The 13,953-nt window shown below is 37.3% G+C and overlaps 1 protein-coding gene across 1 annotated transcript in view; it reads right to left on the bottom strand.

The window, feature by feature from the left end:
* The window catches only part of PPM1M (protein phosphatase, Mg2+/Mn2+ dependent 1M), a 484,662-nt gene that overhangs the window by 447,321 nt on the left and 23,388 nt on the right, over nt 1–13,953 (bottom strand). Inside the window, exon 4 of the mRNA XM_044078507.1 lies at nt 10,699–10,956. Coding sequence (XP_043934442.1) covers nt 10,699–10,956 — 258 coding nt within the window. The remainder of the gene's footprint in view (nt 1–10,698; nt 10,957–13,953) is intronic.

The raw sequence follows: 13,953 nt of genomic DNA, 5'->3' as shown, positions 1-13,953 counted from the left end.
CTTAGGAATGGGGTCCAGTCCTATCATGGTATTAGAAACCCAAAAGATTTGGAGAAATAAACAAGAGCATCTACTTAGCTCCCCAACTAAAAGTACACATATCCTAGATCTGATACTCATGAACATGGTGGGATGCTGCTCCCTCCTGTGCATTAACTCCTCCCTGGTAAGATCTGACCGCAAAATTATAACCTTTAGTACTAAAACTAACCTAGAACTGCCATCAAACATCAGACCTGTAAAGAACTTTGCTAAGGCCCATCACCTCAAACTAAGTGACAGCTTATTAAACTTCAAGGCCCTTCAAACCTGAATAACAGACCTACTTTGAGCTGTACACAAAAGCCCTGTACAACCACATTCATGGCTGCATAGAGGAGGCAGTACTTGTCCGAGTCAAAACTATGATTACTAGTAAAAATGAGCCACCCTGGTGGACTCCTAGCATAAATAGGCTATTCCACAAAAGGAAAAAAAATCCACTCCAAAGCCAAGAAGGAACAGACAAAATAGAGCAAAAAGACTCGGACAGGTACTTAAACTTATTGGAAACAGTCACCATCCAACCCAATACCATATTCATGGGCGACTTTAATTACCCCACTATTAACTGGGAATAGTATATGACACCAAATGTACATGCACAGAGATTCATGTATTTTGTAAACACAAACTCCCTATACCAGATTGTCAATACACCAACAAGGGGTGCAACCATACTGGATCTGGTCCTCACTAATATGGGAGACTGCTGCAGATTCCCTACTGTAATGCCTTCCCTGGTAAGGTCAGACCACAAAATGGTTTCCTTTGAAGTAAATGTAAAACCTGGACCCCCAGCTAACCCTGAAATATTCAGGAGCTACTCTAAAGCAAACTTCCTGCTATTAATTGATAACCTGGCAAAATTTCAAGCCCCCATAAACCCTGAGAACACTTTGTGTTTTTTTATTATTGAAAAAGTTGAACTGGATCTCTGGGGAGGTCCATGGGAGACAACCATTGAGTTTAGGGAGCTTTTTTGGCAATTAAAGTTGGAAGCCAATAGGCCCCCAGGACTCAATGACCATGTTTCCTTGGTTCTGGTTCTTAAACTTAGGTCTGCTAAGATTTAACTAGTCACAGCTCAATGTTTTTCTTATTAAGAAATATTTTTTTTAAAATATGACAAGTTGTGTTACACTTAAATAACCAGGAGATGGCAGTCATGTCTGGTTTTGAACATTATATTCGTAGTACTTAATATGTTCCATTTACTTTTATGTATATATTTAGAATTTTTATATTGTTTTATATACCTGTATGTTTTTAAATGTTCATGAAAATGCATTCAGTATTTGACATTCTGCAAGTAGCAATGTGTATAATATATTTAAATCAACATTCATGTTAAAGTTGACTTGGATTTTAGAAGTTAGATTAATTATGGTTGCTTAGCTACTTATTAACTTGTATTAAGGGTAATTAAGTTATTAAAGGTTTTTAAGGAGGAGTATATAAGGAGGGAATTCATTTTTTGTAATGTTTCTGATGAAGTCCTGTATGTAGGTGAATGAAAACGCGGTGTTTTTGTTGGAAACGTTAAAAGAATACATTTTGCTGCTTTATTCACCTCGTGGAGCTGTGGTTACTGGATTCCTGAGTGCTTTGGTTACATTTGTTTTATTGGTGATTTTTATTCACCTCGTAGAGATGTGGTTACTGGATTCTTGAGAGCTTTGGTTACATTTGTTTTATTGGGCAGAGCTGTGGTTACGGGATTCCTGAGTGCTTTGGTTACATTTTTTTATTGGTGACTTTTCATGGCACTTTTCCTCCTTTTACTTCTTGTTTTGGAATCTGAATTAAAAAAGTACAAAAAAGAAGTAAAACATATACAACTTCACTTTTACATGGGTTATCTGTCCATTTTCAGGACGCAACATGGTTCAACGGTGTGTGTTTTACAACACGTGATTGATGCAAAATGTCTGTTTGCAGTTGGTTGACAGACTCCTGCTTGCCTTGCTTATTCCTGTTTGTCTTTCACAACCATTGAGAAAAAACAGTAATTAGGAGTTTGCACACCCATTTTACTTACACTTAAAGTCTTTTCATGGAAACATTATGATTTAGAGGAGGTTACAATTCTGGTTGCGATAATACATAAGGACCTAGCATTGTGTACCTATGTTACAAGTAAAGAGAGGAAAATGCTATTTCATAAAATTGTGGATTATGTAATATTTAATTTGAATATAATATTAATGGGAGATTTTAATTGTGATTTCATAGGAAAAAAGAGAAGAGAGGAAATGATGTTAAGAAAATTTTTGAAGTCAATAAATGTGTCAATTTAAAGATTTGGAATACTAATTTGTGGACATTTCATTGACGTATATAAGTTGTTGTGTCTTTCGGCTTATCCCGGTTAGGGGTTGCCACAGCAGAACTCCGGTCTGCTAATGTTTGGTAGTGGATTTTTACGTGCCGAGTTACCAGCCCTGATGCACAACCTTCAACGAAGGCACGCCCATTCACGCATGCCTCCACACAGAAGACGCTCTAGCTGAGAATCGAACGCGACAATGTCTTGCTGTGAGACGACACTGCTACCGCGAAATATATTATTTTATTACATCACAAGGTTTAAAATTAGCTAGGGGAGAGACATTTGTAACAGGCTTTTCAGATCACTCAGCTATATGGATAGAAATACAAGAAAATAATGAATATGTTGGATTGGAAAAATAAATGAAAGGAATAAATGAAAATTTATGGGATGGAAATGGAAAAAAATAAGTAAGTGTTTATGGAAATATCACATTTCCATTAGACTATGTTAAGAAAGCTAGTATAAATGGTGGCAAGCTTTGAAAGAAAAATGTAAAAAATGGACTTTAGAATGGCAGTCGGATGTAAGAAAAGTAGAAAAATAAATTATAAAATGATGTATATAGATGCTTTAAGGGTTTGGAAAGGAACAATACATAACGTTATGTGACAGGACAGAGACTTTATGAAAAGAATCAAGAGGAAACGATTGGATTATTATTTAAGGAACGATAACATTTGCATGTTAAAAAGAAGCGGCATTAACTTATTCAGGTAGCATAGCTAAAGAGGATTCTAGTGTAATGAGAAATTAAAGATGATGGAGGACAGGTAAGAAAAGCTCAGAAACAAATTATGAATATTGTAATAAATTATGTAAAGCAAATTTTCAAGAGAGAAATAAAGTTAAAAATTGAATGGCACATTAAAAAATTGACAGAACAAGAAAATACAGAATTGGAAAATGAGATTTCCTTATATGAATTAGATAAGGTACTTAGATAAGTTAATTTACAGTCATTTTCAAGCTGAGATGGAACAGGATACCAATTTTGTAAGAATATTATGGATTGGCATGAAACAAATGCTTCTTAAAACTTATGAATAAGTGGTTAAATGGAGGTTTTATGTATAAAGATTTATGCAGTGGTATACTTAAATTTGTATGGAAAAGGGAAGATAAAAATAAATTGAAAATTGGAGACTTATACTGTTGAACAATACAGGTTATAAGATTTTTGTGAAAATAATTCAGAAAAGAATGCAAAATAAAATGAAAAGTATTATGGAAGATAGTTTAAATGGAAAGGATATCAGAAATTATTATTCATAGTAAAAGGGAAAAGTGTGGATGATATTATAAACAAGACTCACGAGACTAAGATCATGATAGACGATTTAAATAAAGTTTTGATACACTACAACATGAACTTTTGTGGAGAGTTATGGAAGAGTATAAGTAAGAACATTAAGAATGTATATTGTTCTGCATATAATAAAATTAAAGTAACAATGTTAGTGAATGGATGGTTAAGCAAAGAAATAGGTATACAGAATGGCATATATCAGGGATGTCCTATGAGTAGCACATTATTTGCATTAGTTATGAATGTATTACAGATGTAAATTTGCACATCAGAGTTGCTACTTATATTACTAATGAAGGTATAACAATTCTAGTCATATTTACTTATGTAGATGATATTATAATGATTATGAGAAACAAAGTCTGGATAAAAGACGGTGTATGTTATATACATCAATGACTTAATATAATAGATATGACTTTAAATAAAGAAAAAAGTAAAGGACTGGGTGATATAGTAAAGAGAGGAGGTGAATATTTCTTGATGAAAGAAATCATTGTGTTTAGAATATGATTTGGAGGTAAAAATGTAAGTGAGGGACAATGGACTAGGATACTAGACAAAATAAAGGAGATTTGTTGTTTTTGAAAAACATGCTAGCTATAATTTAATAAAAAGATGTATTTGATTTGCTCAGTTATACAAGGAAATATTGCATATTTAGTGAGTGTTTATATGTTGCAAAAATCTATGAAAAAGATATAATACAACTATCCTTTTTTCTTTTATATGGGGTTCAAGATTGAATCCAGTGAACAGAAGAATCCTATCTAAGGACAAGGAAGATAGAGGTTTAGGATTAATAAAACTAATTGGTTTGTTGCTTCTTTGAATTTGTATAAAGTTTGTTTTGGATAAATGATAGAAATGAAAAGTTAGCAGTACACTTAGCAAAATACAAATATAAGCTTGGATATTTAAAAAAATTCAAAAGAAGAAAAGTATGTCTAAATGAAGTAATGAGATGTTATCAAGAAAAAAATCTTTTAAGGAAAATAAAAATTGATGAAATAGAAAATGAGAGGAAAGTGTGGTATAAAAATATCAGGATACAATATTATGATATTAATCCTTGGGCTGAGCTACTGAAAGAAAAAGTTAACACTATAAAAGTACGAAAAACGTGGAGTAATAAGCAAGTATGATGTTGACATTTTTTTAATGGAGATTAGTAATTAATAAATTACCAATAAAGGGAAATATGCAATATAAAAAAATCAATGAAAGAGTTTGTATATATTATGGTAAAAAAGAAACAACAGAACATGTTTTCTTACATTTTATAAGGGTGGCAAACATTTGTGGAAAAATTGTGTAAAGAAAACTGATTTGAAAATATAAAGTAGGTAAATTAAATAAATATGGATATGAATGTATATTATAATCTAATAGCCATAAAATAAGGAATACGTTAGTAAAATAGACAAAAGATTATTTTATGTTATGTGGACTATTTGGAATGAAAGGCTAAATGAAATCACGTTGAATGGTAAATCGAGACTAGCAATAATATTAAGACAAATTAGATGGTGGTTGTGGAAAAAGGAATGGGGTAAAATAAGATAATGAAGGTAGAAGTTTAACACAATAACGAAAAGCAAGATGCCTGTTATTGTATGACAATAATGGAAAGGAATGGAAATGTGTACACTGCATAAAATTGTAAATATGTAAACATGTACATTTGTAAATAGTATTGTACATATTTTTTAAATAAAGAGCCCCTACTCCTTTCAATAGGTGCCCGCTGATCTTTTACATCCACCTAAACTACCACCAACTCAAGAGGATGGGATCTTAGTTAACCAGCCCTTCAGAAGTCTCACACACTCAGGAGTGCAGCACCCCATAATAATGAACTGTAGCATCAGCAATCCAATCACCTGGAGTAGAAATAGAACCCACAGCCTCCTGGTCTTCCAGCACAAAAGGTGAGTGTGCTACCTGTTCCACCTCTGACACTGCACAAAGTATGACTATAAGTAGCCACATACATTTAAGAAAATTAAACTGGCGCTCACATAGCACTGTTTTAACACATCTGTCTGCATCTGCTGCTGTACTGTGCAGAAATGCCTGCAGCTGCTTTCAGAATGCAGTCTTTCAGCTAGTTGTAATTAATGGTGAGTAGAGGAAGAAGGTCTGAAATGAGAGTCCAGATGACATTGCCAAACAATTTATTTCACCCTGCCTGCATCATGCATGCCAGTGTGGGGATGGAAAACATGGAAGGTGAAAAAAGCAGTATCTACAAAGATGAAAAAAGAGAAAAGAAAAACATATCTGCATTTTTTTCTTTTTGCATGAGCAATAGAAACCAATGCTAAACAGGATTTCTGGCAGCATTGACATCTGCATTTGTGACAATAATAGGCTTCCTCTTGAATGGAGAAAACATAAATATTGACAATGATAGTGAATGGCATGAATGCCGTGCACAATGTGGTGGCAGATGTGTTGCACATGTGCAGATTTCTGCACATGCACAGTGCAGTTTAACATGCTGGTCAGAGAAAGAACATCAAGTGGCAACAATAGGAGGGAATGTTCTCATGTCAAGAGTGAGCTACCAGCTAGATTTTTTTAAGTCAGCATAAGACAGGGCTACTGATGCAGCTTACATTATTGTTAGGGCCCCTGATACCGATGGGAATTGTTCTTTGAAAATGTTCCAGAGCTGCTATATGAGTTTCTTTCCTTCTTTTCCACCTGACAGCAGTATATTCTCTTCAGTTCAGTGAGACAGTGGATTCAGCAGTTGCAAACATACACTAGAAATGCAGTGACAAGACTGAGTTTGTGACTTTTGATTTATTCAGTTTTGTTATGTAGTTCAATGCTGTCATTACAGAAACATTGTTTGTGTGTAAAAGATAATTCATTGTTACTTATTATAGGTTTATTTATTTATTTATTTATTTATTTATTTACTGGCATAGTGCACTGATCAATACTGACCAATTTCGGGCTTGGCCCTGGTCATAGATTCATAGAAGGTTACTAGGATATCACCCCAATAACCATTTTAAGCCCATGCAAGCTTATCTCAAATTTACCAGAATATTGCTGATGTGTCAATACCCCAAGGAATTTTATGGTTATGGTACAGGCTTGTTCACATCAAAATTTCACAGCCTGCTTCTGTCCACTAGAGATATATGTGCCAAAACAGGGGGTAAATTTGTGATTTGCAATCCATTGGTTCAAGCTATGTTTGAACACAGTTTGATTTTCAGAGAAGGGCTCATCTTTGAGACACATACTTGTCCCTCCAACGTATCATATTTATGTCATAGATGAGGTTTAGGCTCTTAGAGTGGGTATTTCCGATGCTGTTTGTTTTGTGGATGTAAAACAAATCCATCAGTGTGGGATTATAGGATGCCTTGTAGGTTAGGCTCAGACTGCCATGCAGCAGTCTGTAGGAGACTCAGTACAGGGACAGGACTTTGAAATGGCCGGATATGACTTGTCGTTACTCCCTGGCTTCTTTTTGTGTGGAATCTCTATGGTCTCTCAAGCAGTTGCAAGTGCCTGGGCAGGTATATGGTGAAAGGTGCATTGTACGTGATGACTGGTCTGATGAGAGCTGAGTACAATGGAACAATAATCTCCTTGGACATGGATGCCATATGCCTTTACTTATAAGTCATGCAACGTGAAATGATTTTCCTCACCACAATAGACATATGGTGGTCAAAGGTCAGGTTACAGCTAACATGTTCCCAGATCCCTGATCACCAGGTCTACTTATGGGGGTTCACTATCAATGTGGAAATTTCCAGAGGTGACCATCTTTCCAAAGGGCACTATTATGCATTTTTTAGCATTGAGTTTTAGTCCATGGCTCTGGCACCATGTGTTTGTCTGTATCAGGCCCTTTTGAAGGGTATCCGTGTTATTAGGGAATTGAATGACCACACCTAGTTTGCTGTTATCTGCAGACTTGGTCAGCCAGAGGCCCCTGATGTTTGCATTGACTTCAGAGAAGTAAATGCCAAACAGGAGAGGCCCCAGCACTGATCCCTGTGGGACTCTGCTAATGAATGGTCTCTTTGTGAAGGTGGATTCCTCTATACTAACGTCTTGTGTCCTATCAGTTAGCCAGCTGGCTATCCATAGGGTAACATATAACATGTGTAATTTTGTAAGTATGTCTACAATGTCAGAGTGAGATATTGTGTCAAACACCTTGACCAGGTTGAGGTAGGCAGTGTACACTGTTTTGACCTTGTCCATATAGCTTTAGTACCTTCTCAAAGAAGTCTACTAGGTTAAATAGGCATGACCTTCCTTTAACAAAACTGAATTGGGAAGGCTCCAGTGTCTGTAGGTTTCCTTTGTCTTTGTTCATCAGATTTATGATAATTCTTTCCATGGCCTTCATATGGGACTAGTCAGACCTATGGACCTGTAGTTCCCTTGGTCCATGGGAGGTCCATCTTTGTGTAAAGGAATAACCATTGCAGTCCACCATTCATTTGGCATGAATCCTGTCTGGAGGCTATGGTTAAACAGAGATTTTTTCAGGTTTGACAGGTCATGTTTTGTGTTATTCAGGAGGCAATATTGGCATCCCAAGATAGTGGACTATGTACACATTGGTTTACAAAGTCCATTGAACATGTGGGAGAAACAGACAAATGTAGGTTTTGTAAAACAGAATTGGAAGCCATTGCGTACCTTGTTGCTGGTTGTGACATACTAATGGCAGAATGACTGTATACAGAAAGGCATAAAAATGTGGCAAGACTGTTGCACTGGGGATTGTGCAAACATTATAATACTGAAGTAGCTGAAAAACATTGGAAACATGAGCTACAAAGCATTATAGAAAATGATGAAGTCTACATCACAGGGATCACCCATTACCAACAGTTCAAAAAATAGATGTGAGAAACCTGGATATAAATGATGAACAATTCCACATGGGCAGCTGTATTTTGAGGGTTTGGTGGGGCTTGGAATTTTGCTAGACTGTCACTTAATAGGCGGTAGTTAGCCTTGGAATATTTTTTAAACTTTCCAGGGTGAGCCCCCAGACTTAATATTTATTTCAAAGGAGACAGCTTTGGGGTCTAACCTAACCAATGAGGACTTTACACTAGGGGAGTGCATTGCTCCTCCATATTTTTGAGAACCAGGTCAAGGATACTTGTGCTTCTGGTGGGTGTGCAGACTAGCTGTTCCAGGGTGTTGTGTTAATAAAGTCCAGAAATCTCTGGGCCTGCATGTTTGAAGTTGCATATGATTCACATTTAATACTGGGGTAGTTAAAGTTGCCCATTGAAAATTGTGTTGGGTTGAATGGGGAGTGTCTCCTGTTCATTCAGGTACATTTTCTGCACTTTCTGGATAATAGCTGGGGACTTACAGCTTGCAAGGAAATGGTATGGGACTTTACTTATAGTAAGTTGGATGTGGAGAAACTCAACTGTGTCATACTGTTTAATCATAATCAGTCAAAAAACAGCCAGCAGACAATGGCAAACTGTGATGCTTTATTAGGTTCCTATAAAGCACATAGAAACAGACCGGTTTCGGCTCCAATACACTTTAGCCTTCTTCAGTGTTTAAGGTAATACTAAAAATTAATGCATTAAATACCATACACATAAATGAATGTTAAACAACCATTGGTTCCTTACAAATGTTCATTCAATCCAGGTGAAAATAATGCACCTAATTTAATTATCCATTTCCTTTGTTTTAGTCCAAAAGGCTATGCCATCCGGCTTTATTAGCCTTGTTTCCCATGATTTTATCAATAACTGTAAATCTAAATGCAGCACTTGGGTGTTTATTAACATCTAAGTGGGATTAGAAACAAAAAACGTAGTAATGCATTATATAAGCATACTACTAAACATCCCAATGGTGCATTTAGATTTACAGTTATTGATAAAATCATGGGAAACAAGGCTAATAAAGCCGGATGGCATAGCCTTTTGGACTAAAACGAAAGGAAATGGATAATTAAATTCGGTGCATTATTCTCACCTGGATTGAATGAACATTTGTAAGGAACCAATGGTTGTTTAACATTCATTTATGTGTATGGTATTTAAGGCACTAATTTTTAGTATTACCTTAAACACTGAAGAAGGCTAAAGTGTATTGGAGCCGAAACCGGTCTGTTTCTATGTGCTTTATAGGAACCTAATAAAGCATCACAGTTTGCTATTGTCTGCTGGCTGTTTTTTTCACTGATTACAATTGAGTACTGGAGCCGTGCAGTTGCCGTACGAGCGGGAAATTATTTTTGGTTTATACTGTTTAATCAGCCTTCAGGTGTGCTCATGTTTGATGTAAATTAAGATGTCTCTACCTTTAGACCCTACCTTTGCAGTTGCTGTTCTAAATGTGTGGAAGGCATTATAGCCTTTATAGCCTTGCACTGCCAGGGTGCCCTCTGCAGCTTTAAACCAAGTCTCTGTAACTGAGCAGAAGTCTATATTTTCCAGGGTGAAGAGAGCTTGCAGGGAGTGGAGTTTCCTGAATAGACTTCTGGCATTGAGCAGTAACGCCTTTACATTATTCTGAGTCAGTGTAGCTTTGTTGGTAGGTTTATCAGGTTGACACTGCCTAAAAAGGTACTACAGTGCTGGATAAGGTTTTAGTCAGTATTAGAAAACCTAGGGTTATCAATGCAAAGTTCACTGAGCTATGTTTAAATGAAACTGCAGGCAGTAAGTTATTTCTACATATCAAAAGAAATCGTACTACTACAGCCTGTTTTCAGTTCTTATAATCATCTAAGTTGTCTAGGTTTTAGAAAGCATGTTTAATAGTGAAAATATTGTACTGTAACTCATCTTTTACACTAGAACTACATTTTTATTACTTATTTGTGTACATGTTTCCAGAAAGGACAGATATGTTTCTAGAACCGACTAATGAGTGTTATGAATAAATGACTACACAAATTATTGGTGAGGTATATACTGGGTCATATGATATTAAATAAAACAAGAGAGTGGAGATGCAAACATCAGAAAAAGGAGTGTAATATACTCACACATTGCTGGAAGGCATGCTCCAAAGCTCCAATCACCACTTGTTCCATGGAGATGTGCTTATCTTTAACGAAAGACTGATCATTCGGTAATACCTTTGTGTTGTTCAAATGAACTGGGGGAACATCACTTAATATGGCTGGCATAATCTCTTGCAGCTGGACTTTTATGAGTCTATGAAGGTATTCGGAGGCCATCAGAGATGCCATGTGACCGCCATGGCCATCAAACAGCGCCCAGTAGTAACATCTTATATAGTCCTAAATTTAAAAAAAAATGCTTTTGTTTTATTGATGATACTTCCATGATGTCAGCAAACAAAACTTCCTCAAGGTGTTTAAAAAGTTGTTAGAAAAAATGAATTGCAGTAGAAAAAAATGAGAAGTTATGCAAATTTAGCAAAACCTTACGTGTCTGCCATTTTGTTAATTTTAATAATACAATTAAAGACTGTTAATATGATGTACAATATTAATATACATAAGCTGTAAATGCAACATGTTTAAGCAGAGTTTTCTCAAGATCTCTTCTATGGTATCCCATCTGGGATTCACGTAGGCGCGCAGAAGGTAATTTCATATAAACAGAAAACATTTGAAAACTGTTCACTGAAAATGCTTTCAGCAAACATCAGAGGAAACCTTTTTTGCAGGGGGCAAGCCTCCATGAGGGGAAGAATCTGTGACACCCCAGACTTATATATACCGATTCTGATGTTGCACAACAGTGGAGAAAGAGGCAAACTCCACTAACAGTGAAAGTAGTTTTGGCGAACAGTTTACAAACTTTTCACATTCACTGAAAAGTACAGTTTTGTACCTACCATAAATGTAGATGTTCGAAGATCCACATTGCTGCAGTCCTTACTTATGGGTAGTCCGCTGTCCTCGTCGAATGGCCGAATACCAAAATATTAGGCCCCTGACATCAGAGCGTCAGGGTATAATATCCTCAGTCTTTTCTTGCCCCAGATGTCAGAAGGCCCAAAAAAAGGCCGCAGCAAAAAAAAACAGAGTACCTTCCAAAAGATATGCCCAACTACAGCCATCACCCAAACCATATAACCATGCTAAGCTACAGAGGGGAAGGAGGAGGAATTGGACTGCAGCAATGTGGATCTTCTTCATCTCACATTGCTGCAGTCCTTACTTATGGGTAGAATCCCAAGGAAAGGGAGGTTGGAAAAATCATAAAGCATTAGGCTGCTAAAATGCCCTGTAATATTGCAGTGGCAAATCCAGCCCTAGACTTAGAATAAAGAGGAAGGTGGTAATGTTTAGAAAAGTATGAACTGAACTCCAAGTGGCTGCTTCCAAAATATCCTTTGGCTACCCCCCTTAGAAAGCAGTAGAAGTTGCAGTAGCTCTAGTGGAATGAGGTCCGATTGCACCCCGAATCTCTTTACCAAGATGGGAATAACAAAAAAATACAAAACCCAATCCATTTAGAAATAGTTTGTTTTGAAACAGGTCTACCCTGTGAACCCAAAGCAAAAGAAACAAACAACTGCTGAGACTGTCTGAACTCCTTGGTTCTGCTCAAATAATAACGCAACTGCCTGTGAATATCCAAAGTATGCAAAATCTTCTCCCCTTTTTTGAGGATTTGCACAAAAGTAGGCAAATGAATAGTTTGGTTTAAGGCCACACTAGAAACCACTATAGGCATAAAGGAAGGATTATATCCTTATGAAAAATCAAGAAAGGCTCCACTGCCATAAGGGCCTGTAATTCAGAAACCCTTCTTGCAGAAGTAATGGCCAACAAAAGCAGTTTTCCATGACAAATACTTTAACTCGGCAGTAGCTGCAGGCCCAAAAGGTTGTAGAGTAAGCTTTTCCAACACAAAATTGAGATCCCAAGCAGGAGTACGAGCTCGTACGTGGGGGTCTTATGTTCTTTGCCCCTCTGAGAAACTGCTTAAACACAGGATGAGAGAATAAAGGAGGGTCACAGTCATAATTAGCCGAAATGGCTGCAGCATGAACCTTTATGGAGGAGAAGGACAAACCTTTGTCTAATAACTCAGTAAGATATTGTAAGGAAGCACTCAAATTAGGCTTGGAAACATCAAAGTCCTTCCCTTTGCTCCAAATAAAAAATCTCCAACATTTATCAGCATAAACTTTCCTTGTACTAGGCCTCCTGGCCTCCAAAATAACATTCAAAACTTGTTGTGGAAGCTGAGAACCTCCAGAATCTAAAACAGAATATGCCAGGCTGTTAGATGCAGAGACTGAATTCTGACATTGAGAAAGTGATTGCCCTCCTGAGACAAAAGGTGCGGAATCAAAGGCAGAGGCCATGGAGGCTCTCGTACCAAACTCCTCAGTAGTGGGTACCAGTGTTGTCGAGGCCAATCCGGTGCTATCAGGATCATGGATGGCTTGTCTTGTCTGGCCTTCAAGAGAACCTTGGGCAGAAGAGGTAGAGGTGGAAAGGCATATACATGAAGATTGTTCCAACTGAATGACAGGCGTCCACCTTCAAGCTGTGGGATGAAACCTTTTTGTGCAAAACTTTGGCAACTGGTAATTTAGTGGAGAAGCGAACAGATCTATGTCTGGAGTTCCCCATGACACTGTCAACTTTTGAAATACCTGAGGATCCAATTTCCACTCGTGAGGATCCACTATTTGTCTGCTCAATACATCTGCTAAGGAGTTCTGTGCTCCTGGTAGAAATCTTGCCTGAAGATTGAGGTTGTAACTGAGAGCTGTCTCCCACAAAATCATCGCTTGTCTGCAAAGACGGTACGAATGAGTTGCCCCTTGCTTGTTGATGTACCACATGACAGTTGTGTTGTCTGTTAGAATCAACACCTGCCCTGGGTGAAGTAAATCCTTGAAAGCCATCAATGCAAATTGTACTGCTAACATCTCCTTCAAGTTGATATGCAAATGTTGAAGTCTGGCAGGCCACGTGTCTTGCACCCATTTTCCATTGAGGTGTGCTCCCCAAGCCTTGTCCGAGGCATCCGTCGTTAGAATCTGACTCGCCTCTGGACGGGTCACAGAGAGTCCCTTGTTTAGGTGACATTCCTGAGCCCACCACAAAATTTCCTTCTGAATGCAAGGTATTATCTGAATGACAGTGTCTAGATCCTGGCAGTGTTGTGTCCATAGATTTTTGAGATACCATTGAAGCTTCCTCATATGCAATTTGGCATTGGGAAGCACCAGAATACAAGATGCCATGAACCCCAAGGTTTGAAGAACTGTCCTTGCAGTCAGCCTGGACTGTAGAGACATTTGATGG

Source organism: Protopterus annectens, chromosome 7.part1 (assembly GCF_019279795.1).
Source record: "Protopterus annectens isolate FY-2018-M chromosome 7.part1, PAN1.0, whole genome shotgun sequence".
NCBI classification, from domain to species: domain Eukaryota; kingdom Metazoa; phylum Chordata; order Ceratodontiformes; family Protopteridae; genus Protopterus; species Protopterus annectens.
Note: the sequence above shows the minus strand (reverse complement) of the source record. Positions and strands in the feature narration are given on the sequence as shown.